At 41.1% G+C, this 11395-nt stretch overlaps 2 protein-coding genes across 4 annotated transcripts in view; both read left to right on the plus strand.

Moving 5' to 3' along the window:
* The window catches only part of gins4 (GINS complex subunit 4 (Sld5 homolog)), a 14966-nt gene extending 10492 nt beyond the window's left edge, over positions 1-4474 (plus strand). Inside the window, exons 3-8 of one of the 2 annotated variants that reach the window (XM_032516390.1) lie at positions 330-443; positions 2028-2125; positions 2480-2568; positions 3068-3158; positions 3289-3393; positions 4081-4474. In XM_032516390.1, coding sequence (XP_032372281.1) covers positions 330-443; positions 2028-2125; positions 2480-2568; positions 3068-3158; positions 3289-3385 — 489 coding nt within the window. In that variant the 3' untranslated portion in view covers positions 3386-3393; positions 4081-4474. The remainder of the gene's footprint in view (positions 1-329; positions 444-2027; positions 2126-2479; positions 2569-3067; positions 3159-3288; positions 3394-4080) is intronic. The other variant, XM_032516391.1, reaches the window with a different exon arrangement.
* A 3880-nt stretch (positions 4475-8354) lies between these two features.
* On the plus strand, positions 8355-10524 carry ppp1r3c2b (protein phosphatase 1 regulatory subunit 3C2, duplicate b; the record flags this gene model as incomplete). 2 transcript variants are annotated; one of them, XM_032516388.1, is given in 3 exon segments in its annotated part: positions 8355-8592; positions 8677-8753; positions 9590-10524. In XM_032516388.1, coding segments are annotated over 2 exon segments (885 nt in total). In that variant the 5' UTR covers positions 8355-8592; positions 8677-8739.
* Between the last annotated feature and the right edge of the window lie 871 nt (positions 10525-11395).

Raw genomic sequence — 11395 nt, forward strand, 5'->3', positions numbered from 1 at the left:
GTTTTACTGCTTTTTATATTTGTATTGTTCACTATAATCTTCTCATTGTTGTTTTTACATCGATCATTTTAAGATCTGTCCAGGGACAACGGATGAAAAACAGCCTTTTGGCTAATTCTGGTGCATTTACAGCAACGTTAGTTAATGTACACTGTCCCTGTCAAAGAAATTAAAATAATCTCATGCACCTCCAACAATGCTCTTTAAATAACGGAAAGAAGAAAAGAACAATCTGAATCTAAGACAGAAGAAAGTTTCCATAATCTCTTGTGGTCCTTGAATGCCACGCTGGATGAAGAAACTGTTCATTCTGATGTATTCTCCGACAGGAAGCCAACCTGCAGCGGGTGAAGAAAGGCGACGCGAAGGCCAGCATCCATCGCATGGAGATAGACCGGATCCGCTTCGTCCTCAGCAGCTACCTGCGCTCTCGTCTGCAGAAGGTCCGTAGACTCGACAACATAATAAAGCTCTCATTTCACTGATGACAAAGCCGCCCGATCTTTGTGCCCCGTATGAAGTGAAGATAATAGGTAGACGCCCAGTCTAGGTGCTAGATCTGGGTTTATCACCAGGTTCATTCAGGTGTGTCGGCCAGAACACCACCTAATGTAGGGTGATCCTTGTCCTGCACTTATGGAACCAGTGTATATCCTGCACCGGCTGCTATTACACTTCTGGTTAGACCCAAACTTCATTTCGTTGCCTTGTACCTGTGTAATGACAATAAAGTTGAACTAATCTAAAAGGTCGACCTCCTTAGAAATCCTTTCCATAACGTTGTCAGACACTTAGAACATTAATCTGAGTCTGTCAGTAGCGAAACAAGCACTTTAATGAACGTATATACAAGCTGGACAATTATCCTGTTAACTTATAATCTAGCTTGTTTCTGCCGACTGCAGCAATCTCGTTTAATACTGCATCAATGTGAGAGGAAAATATTCCCTCAATAGTTTTTATTGTAGCCGATACTCGAGTGAATGAGCTGTTGCAGAAATGAGAGCAGCTCTAGGTCTAGTGTCGCCGTTTTAAGTTTTACAAAAATAAAAACATGGCGTGTTTTGGAGGTATATGCTCTTCAGAGCTGAAAATGTCCCCCGGATTTTGTCTGAGAAATCTGGTCACCTTAATTTAAGGCCACTTATTCCAGAGTAGGAAATGAAGAACTGAGAGAGAGTTCTTATTCTGGGTATTTATTTCCTCTTTCTTCAATAGTGAGGGTAATTCTGAGTGGGGTTTTCTTCTCATTTACGCACACTCTTGAGTAAAATGCCGCTCACAACTGCTTTCCAACTGACCGACTAAATCTTTCATACTGCTTGTTAACTGTGTGACGTCAACTACAAGATACCAACCAGCATGCACTTTGGTAAGGAAGAGGATTAGGGCCACTGGTGAAAAATGTATGTGAGTTCTGACTCTAATCTCAGAATTCTGAGATTAGAGTCATAATTCTGAGATTAAAGTCATAATTCTGAGATTAAGTCATACTTCTGAATTCTGACTTTAATCTCAGAATTCTGATAATAAAGAGTCAGAATAAAGAGTCAGAATTCTGAGAAAAAAGTATTTTTTCTCAGAATTCTGACTTTAATCTCAGAATTCTGAGAAAAAAGTCAGAATTCTGAATTCTGAGATTAAAGTCAGAATTCTAATTTTTTTTTTCTCAGAATTCTGAGAATAAAGAGTCAGAATTCTGAGATTAAAGTCAGAATTCTGAGAATAAAGAGTCAGAATTCTGAGATTAAAGTCAGAATTCTGAGATTAAAGTCAGAATTCTGAGAATAAAGAGTCAGAATTCTGAGATTAAAGTCAGAATTCTGAGATTAAAGTCAGAACTCACAAACATTTTTCACCAGTGGCCCTAATCCTCTTCCGTACTTGGGCTACCCTGTTACAAGCACTGAATAAAACGGGAGTACACGTGAAACATAAAGCACAATATGGTCAACTGTACTAAATAATAGTAACACTATACATACATACACTATAACTTTGGGGCCTTTTCTACACCGTATGTCTAGATTGAGAAGTTTTTCCCGCACGTCTTGGAGAGAGAGAAGTCTCGAGGGGAGGGAGATCCGTCGCTGCTCTCACCCGAGGAGTTTGCCTTTGCCAAAGAGTGAGTATGCAGGGTTTTACCTGGCTCAGATTGGGCCTTTCGACACACACACACACACACACACACACACACACACACACACACACACACACACACACACATTAAGTGTGGGGTCTGAGTGTCCTCCCTCAGAACATTTTGAGCATGTAACTGTTCTGATACATTTTTATTAACCAAAAAAACACAAAAAGATCAAAATATATTAATATAATGGTCCGCATATTATGGTTAGCGCTGCCTGAAACGTCTTTTGGAGCGTTTTAGTAATTCCTCTTTTCAGGTATAATAGAGCACGGTCAGAGCTGATGGTTTTTACTACTGTTTTTGTGAAAAAGACATTTATCTGCTGTGCAGGTACTATGCGAACACAGAAACCTACCTCAAGGCTGTGGCACTGAAGCGCATGCCGCCCAACCTGCAGACGGTGGATATGCTCAAAGCGGGTAACATCTCTTTTTGTATTTTCTATATTTTCCCTTCAGTCTTGAATAAGTTGTTGCTGCTTCATTAGCATACGCTGCCAGATGTTTGACATTTTCACTGACCATCGCAATAAAACTAAATGTATTTGAACTATTACAGTGCCCTTGGTCTGTGGTTTTGCTGCTTGTAGAATTCCCCAAAACCAAATTGTATCCCATTTAATAAGCAGCTCCACTGTATACCACTGACTGAAATCTGGTTTAACATTCACCAACTTCTTTTTGTAATTGCTTTATATAATTGCACTTTATTTTGGATCCCTACTCGTATTTATTCATCAAATCCTTTCACCAATTCAAAAAGCTTTTGTCTTTCTACTTTCCTTATGGTTCTTGTTGTGTTTCGTCATTGTAATTTGACACGACGGGGTTGTAAATGAGCGTCGCCCCTCTATCATTGCTCGAGTATAGAATATAAAAGGAACACTCAAGTAAAAAACCCAAATTGAATTATTCCCAGTGCCTGAGCCCTGCATGGACTCCTTTGTGTTTCTACGGGTGAAGGAGAGACAGGAAAACATCTTGGTCGAGCCCGAAACAGACGACCAGAGGTACGTTTCAACTGTTGTTGTTGTTGGTTTTAAAACGCACCAGGCGGCAGTCGCACGTTTCCACATTCAGTGCTGTTTTTATTTTTCTGCAAAGATAACTCGATAATCTCGACTTCTGCTCTGCTGTCAGAGAGTACGTGGTAGACCTGGAAGAGGGCTCTCAGCATCTGATGCGGTATCGGACGATAGCGCCGCTCGTTTCCAGCGGAGCGGTGCAGTTGATCTGAGCGTCGGGGTAAGTAACGGCGAGTCTGTGTGTCGTCTTCCTCGTTAACCCAACGCCGCCCTCGCACCCTCCAGCACTGACATCTGCTAATTAATCTCTGCAGCTCTGATGTTACATAAGCATCTGCTCTGCAGTGACATCTGGATTCATCTTTAGCTCTCTGTCTTGTAACGCTACTGCTCGACTGCTCGTTTGTCTGCCAGTTATTGTAAAAAAATAACAATAATCAACTGTAAAGGATCCCTTGGTAAATCAGCTTCTGATGGGTAGAAAGGGAAATTGTAGAAAGCGGGAAAAAACGTCACCACCAACATTTAATGGCAAAATTTTTTTAGATGTAGTATAAGTTCTATTCACCACTACCTCTGGTGATACACTTTTTGCGATTTTAAACAAATTGCAATAATCTGCAATATATTGAAATTTATTACCTTTTTTTTAAAAAATTTCAAATCATGTCCCCAAAAGGAAACTTTGTCCACATCTGTTACATCTAAAAAGACCAATTTCTCTGCTGGTTTATCTCCCTTTTAATGTCAAGCAGACAAACTGATCAACACACATTGAATAACACATCGATACTTCTGCGTCTGCGTATACACAGATACAGTATTTCCACAGAAGAAAATACTATGCTGTCGACCCCCGATTTCACTGAACTATCAAATAAATTAAAACCCAGTCCTCTTGTTACAGGTCTGTCTGGTGTGGATGTGTTTGGCTCCCGGAGGTCAGAAAAATGAGCGGTGGCCTTTTTTTGTCACAAGGCGGTAACATGAGGAACATTAACCTGCAGAGATCTAGGAACGCACCCTTCGTCCTCACTGTTTTTTGGGATGAAGGACAAACTCTTGGGACGCTAACAGACGTTTGCGGCTGCGTGTCTTCCAGACGAGTTACTCTGGAAAACAACAACTCGTATTGCTGATGAATGAACCCTGTTCACAGAGCAGCGTTCACAGGGCTGCAGGGTTATTTTTGGGATCTTTTTAAATCATGTCACAACATAAGTTTGGTTACCATATCATAATGTATTCTGGTGTGTTGGTGTCTGTGAGGTTGCTAAAGAAAAGTCGATCTAATCTGCTGATTGGTTTTATTTTTGTTTCTTTCAAACAAACATGCAAAACACTGTTTTTAAAATGTCGGCTAGTATTGAAGTCCCACTGATTTATTTGACACGTTTCTGGGAAAATGCAGCGAAACAAGAGCGGGGTAGGTAGTAGTGTATTATTATTAGTAGTTAGTTGGGTATTATATACCGGGGCTGTAGTCGTGTAGTCCACGTTTGTTAAGTCCAAGACCAGGACTAGTTGAGACCGAGTTCAAATGAGAGACGATTAATACCAAGACAGAAACAAAAGAATCCTCTTTAAAACCCCTCACTTACAGTGTAACATAATCCGCTACCTGTCACAGAGGAGAGACTAGAACAACAATCACATTTAACAAGCTGGAATCAGAGAGTTTTCTTTCATTAAAAATGACTAACTGCTTATTGGATAATTTAAGAAAAGTTGGCGATTAATTTAATAGTCTACAACTAATCGAGTTCATCTTTGCAGCTCTAGTACCAAGTCACACGCTTTAACCCTCATGTTGTCCTCATGTTGTCCTCATGTTGTCCTCATGTTGTGGCCTCATGTTTTCTTCATGTTATGTCCCCATGTTGGTCCCATTTTGTCCTCAGTTGCCCATGTTGTCTCATGTTGTCCTCCATGTTGTCTTCATGTTGTCTCATGTTGTCCTCATGTTGTCTTCATGTTGTCTTCATGTTGTCCTCATGTTGTCTTCATGTTGTCTTCATGTTGTCCTCATGTGTCTCATTTGTCCCCATGTTGTCCCATGTTGTCCCATGTTGTCCCACTGTTGCCTCATGTTGTCCCCATGTTGTCCCCATGTTGTCCTCATGTGTCCTCATGTTCCCATGTGCCATGTCTCAGTTGTCTCATGTTGTCCTTCATGTTGTCCTCATGTTGTCCCTCATGTTGTCTCTCATGTGTGTCCTCATGTTGTCCCTCATGTTGTCCATATCAATGTTCTTTTTAATTCCCAAAATACATGATTGATTCACCCAACGCTCTTGCCAAGTACAAACTCTCACTTTCATTAATTTTGGGTCTTTTTCTATTATAGCATTGTAAAACAATGGACAGTGTTTTTGAAATAGTGTTGAGTAAAGTTGACATATTCCAGTGCTGTGATTTATCACAACATCCATTCCTTTATTTTTAGTCTAAATATCCTAATTTCGCTTTTCTAACTCAAACATTGTATATAATTTCTAAAATAGGTTTATTGAGCATAAATTCCAAAAATAACTGTGAAACTAAAGTTAAGTAATAAAGCTACGTAGTGTTAAATGTCAAAAAAGTGATAAACCTGGGAAAAAAAAGGGACAAAAATGTAAACTTAAAAACAGAAACTAAAAAAGATCAATAAAAGTGTTAATTTTCAATTTTTACAGGAAGACAACGCAAAGGGCAAAGTGTGTATGTTTTATTTTATAATTACATTGATCTATTACATTAAATATGCACATATATATATATATATATATATATATATATATATCTGTTAATGTCCAGTTAACTTTGCGTCTCTTCCTCGGCTTCCACATCCAGAATTGTAAATACGTTTTTAACTCTCGTCTGCTTCACAAGTTTAATTCAACCCTGAAGGAATGTTGTCTTCTCCGAGACATAATTAATGTGATAATAATAATATTATGTAAGCGTCCCAGAGGGAGTAATCAGTGCTCATTGTTTGCCCTCGCCCTAATTGCCCAAATTGCCCAGTTTTGTGGAACTAATAATGCCCTGAGGGTCACCAGCCTGTCGTCTGCTGACCTGCACCGCTGATCCATCTGATATAGGATGCTATAATATAATAATCCATAATAATCCATAATCCAGTTTTATTATTATGAGATTAGGAATAATACACTGGGAGGATGTTGAATCTAGACACGTGATAACATACAGCGAACCAGCCAGAGTACATGAACACAACTATTCATGTTAAAATGTGGTTTTGTGAAAAACTGTAAGTGATTCAATGTTGTGAAAGCATTTGAGTTTATTTATTAAACGCTGCATCGAACATAATTTTACATTTTACGAGACGGGCACCTTTCTGGACTTACCTGGTCAAATCTTGACTACTATAACCTCCTGTGATCAAGTCCTAAATCATCAAAATGTCCTCATTAACCGTGAGATGCTGTTATAAGTTTACACCCCCCCCCCCCCCCCCCCCCCCCCCCCCATGCTTAAGTTGACTAAAAAGAGGAATAAAATAATCATGTTTTGGAAATTTATCTTAACCCTTGTGTTGTCTTCCATTCAACCATGTACTTGTCTTCCTGAAAATCAACCCCTTTTCTGATGTTTTTGTCTCTTTTATCGACACTTTTGTCTCATTTTTTCAATGTTTTTGGCTCTTTTTTGGACATTTAACGTTTCTTTCCACTACCATGTATAAACACTAGCCTACTAACACCAAGTTATTACCAGTTTTACATTTACTAAATTTTTGGAATTCCTGGTCAATAAACCTCATGTACAGGAAATTAGACCTAATTCTTAAGTTAAAAAAGCTGAAATTATGAATTATTTAGACTCATATTAAATGAAGGATAAGTACAGAAGGGAATATGTCAATGTTCAATCAGGCTTTGAAAGATTTTCTTTTCCAAATGCAATTTTTTTCTCCACAAAAGTCAATCAAAGTAGAGATCCTATCTTTTGCTGTCCTTGCAAAGCAAGCAAATGTTATTTTTGGGTTATATTGGTCATTTAGAAACCCTTATTTCTGATGTAGATATTTTGAAAAACGGTTCAAATTTGACCCAAAGACCACACAAGGGTTAATGCCTTAATTAAAAAAATGAGGTGAAATCCAACCTTTAAGGACACCATTTTCTTTGTAAATAAATACATGTTTCTTCCTTACAATACAGGGGGCATGTAGACACCCCCTATGTTTAAAATACAGGGGGCATAAGTATACAACGAACAACCTAACACAAAACCCCAAAAAAAAGGGTAGTATACACCCCGTATAAATACAACCCCTATGTTAAAATACAGGGCATAAGTATACACCCCCCTATGTTAAAATACAGGGGCATAATTATACACCCCCCTATGTTAAAATACAGGGGCATAAGTATATCCCCTATGTTAAAATACAGGGCATAATTTACACCCCCCTATGTTAAATACAGGGGCATAAGTATACCCCCCCTATGTTAATATACACATAAGTATACACCCCCTATGTTAAATACAGGGGGCATAAGTATACACCCCCCTATGTTAAATACAGGGCATAAGTTATAACCCCCCTATGTTAAATACAGGGGCATAAGTATACACCCCCTATGTTAAAATACGTATAGTATATACCACCCTATGTTAAAATACAGGGGCATAAGTAACACCCCCCTATTAAAATACGGGGCTAATGATACCCCCCCTATGTTAAATAACAGGGGGCATAAGTATACAACCCCCTATATATGGGAGTGCCTACTTATGCCCCCGTATTTTACATAGGGGTGGTGTATACTTATGCCCCTGTATTTTAACCATAGGGGGTGTATACTTATCCCCCGGTATTTTAACATGGGGGGTGTTACTAGCCCCCTGTATTTAACATAGGGGGTGTATACTACTTCTTGCTCAACAGGAAGTCACAGAAACGATGCCCAACGATTCTGTCCAGGTTCATCTCGAACAAGCCTAAGCCTCCCATCCAGGAGTGTTATGTGGACTAGCCAGACCCTCTTCCGCAGGGCTGTGGAGGAGGTTTCACGGTCTGCACGGTGCACACGTACAGTACAGGGATTCTTGAACAGCCTCCAGTTGGGTGACCGCTGTTGATTTGAAACCCGAAACCTCTGCATCACACATACCAACGTCTTTGAGATCCAGGTCTGGGGTACTGACTCTCTCTGGGGCAAAGATCTTCTCAGGACAGGATCCGTCTGAGAATAGAGCCGGGATGAATCGAATAGTTTCCACGATGCAGAAATTTAAACTACAGGAGGGTAAAACAGCATAACACAACCAGAAAATGTAGTGGATTGGTTGGGGGAGGGTGTGTGTGTGTGTGTGTGTGTGGGGGGGGTATAAATAGGGTGCTGTGTGAGAGCTGCTGCAGAGGCATGACTGACACACATCAACTTGCTGCTCATGGGAGTTTGTAAGTAAGATTTTTAATATAATTCCTCTCTGAAAATAAAACTGCATCACATGTATAATATCAATGTTTTTCTCTATTTTAAAGAGCTCCACCCACAACATTGAGGATTATTTTCCCACCGGTTAACACCAGACTACCAGTACGGAGATGTCCAGTACAACGTAAGCGCCTAACCCTCTTGTTGTCCTCGGGGTCAAACTTACCCATTTACAAAAGAATTATGTATCAGAAATATGACCAAAAATGTTGAAAAAAAGTGACAAATGTTGGGATAACACTTTAAAAAACGCAAGAAAAATTCAACAAAAAACGTTGGTTTGGTTGAAATAAACCCATAATTCACCCATGTACATGTGGAGATATGCTGCTCTATACACGCTAAAAGTAGTGATTATTTACATGGAGTCTGGTGGAGATATGCTGCTCTATACACGCTAAAAGTAGTGATTATTTACATGGAGTCTGGTGGAGATATACTGCTCTATACACACTAAAAGCAGTGATTATTTACATGGAGTCTGGTGGAGATATGCTGCTCTATACACGCTAAAAGCAGTGATTCTTTACATGGAGTCTGGTTGAGATATGCTGCTCTATACACGCTAAAAGTACTGATTATTTACATGGAGTCTGGTGGGTTTGGTGATGGTGATATCGGGGCTGTTTCATGTTAAACAAAAAGGATCTTCCTCTTTAACTAAAAGGTCTCTCTCTCTGTAGGGATCCTTTCCATAATTTTGTCGGTCAGACACTTAGAATAATAATCTGAGCCTGTCAGACAAAAACGGCACTTTTAGTCGACGCAAATTGAAGGTGCGCATTTGCACATTAAGATTGTTGTTCCCAACAGTCAATTAGAGACAAAACCTGGGGTGAAAACCAGAGTTACCCTTAAAAGCCCCTCATTAATAACAGCACAGTTGCAATATTTACCGAGGTTTAATCGCACTTCTAGGGCAGCAGTCTTTTATTGAAAACTCTGTTTCTCGTTTGGCAGTTTCCTGCCGCCGGCCGGCCTCAGGTCCATGGCCCAATCTGCCGGACTCGCCGAGGTTGCCGTCCGGCTGTGCTTGAACCAACGTCGACACCTGTGTCCTCACGTTTGGGTCCCCATCCTGAAGCCCCAGCGCCCCTGCATCCGCCCTCCAGTTTCAAATCCGCCGTCCTCCGACATCTTGGGCCAAGACCATCGGACCCGCCCGCTCCCGATCTCCCTGGACGAAGACTCGGACGACGACCTCTGGCTCCCGATCAATAAGAACAAACGCGTGATCTTCGCCGACTCGCGGGGAATGTCTCTGACGGCCGTGCAGGAGTTCTCCGTCCGAGAGGAGCAGTCGGACCTCAGCCTGCTGCCGTCGCTGCAGGGGTTGGGCACCACGACGGAGGACTGCTACAGCTGCACCGTCAGCACCTGCTGCCCAGGAACGCGGCTCAAACTGGGCTTCCCGCAGCCCTCGGCCGATTTCAAAGCCTTTCGTGCCAAGCTGGCGGCGAGCATGGTCACCCTGGAGAGCTGCAGCGTGGCCGAACAGGCGCTGCGAGGCACGGTGCGAGTCAGGAACATCGGTTTCCAGAAGGACGTGCGTGCACGCGTCACCTTCGACTCGTGGCAGAGCTACAGAGATGTGCCGTGCACGTACGTGCAGAAGCGCTTCGGAGGGCCTCAGACGGACATCTTTGAATTTGACATTGTCGTTCCAAAAGTGCTGGATGCCAAACGGAAGATAGAGTTCTGTTTGAGCTATTTGCCGGCAGGGCACAGCGAGCCTTTTTGGGATAATAACGACGGACAGAATTACAGCATTGCCGTGTGTGTGAGCTCACATCTCTGTCGCGGGAGGAACCCAATGCCTACCGAGTGCTAGAAGACTCGGAAAAGACTCGGAAAAGACTCGGAAAAGACTCGGAAAAGACTCGGAAAAGACTCGGAAAAGACTCGGGTCAAGATGAAGTGGATTTTCATTACATTTGAATTTGTTCTCATTAAATATTGTAGACATCTTTGTTAGGGCTTTGTATAAAAAACAAAATCTTAAAAATGGATTGTCGCTCACTTTTCATTTCCATTTCTCTTTCAGGTTTTGTTCAGTGCTCGTCCTCTTGTCATGTGCTGGGTTCTGGGTTCTGGCCAGTCGTCAGCCCGTGCCTTACTGTTGTGCAAGAGGGACCGGAGGGATCCCTTTCACTTTGGGCATTTTTGGGATTCCCATGTAGGTCAGAGCTCACTGAGCAGGACCTAACCCGAACCCCCCCAGCACCAGAGAAGCTAATCTTAGCTCAGCGCTGTTTAAAGAGCCCAGGCTCGCCCTCACAGGATGATTGCAGGGAAACAAACGTGCTTTCGTTGTCACATTGCGCCCAATTTTTTTACAATAAAAGTCTGCCGTGCAACTTTAACCCTCATGTTGTCCTCGGGTCATATTTACCCGTTTTTAAAAAAAAAAAGGTTTCTATATCAGAAACGTGGGTTTGTTTCAACCACTTTTCTAAAACAAAATGATGTGGATGGTTCCATACAAGTAAAATAAATGATTAGTTTACTACTTTCTTTTTAGACTTTGGGCGTTTTATTCAATGTCATAGCATTTAGAGAAAAACTGATAATAGAACGTTAAAAAACGTAGGAAGAAAATGTCAAAAAGCACAGAAAAAAATTACTAAAACGTCAGGAAAAGTCACAAAAATGTTGAAAAAAACGCCAGGAAAAGTGGTTAAAACATGTGAAAATCTTTTTTAAAAAGCGCAGAAAAAATTACTAAAACGTCAGGAAAAGTCACAAAAATGTCGGGAAAATGTAAAA

This window comes from Etheostoma spectabile, chromosome 5, assembly GCF_008692095.1.
Source record: "Etheostoma spectabile isolate EspeVRDwgs_2016 chromosome 5, UIUC_Espe_1.0, whole genome shotgun sequence".
Lineage (NCBI taxonomy): Eukaryota > Metazoa > Chordata > Actinopteri > Perciformes > Percidae > Etheostoma > Etheostoma spectabile.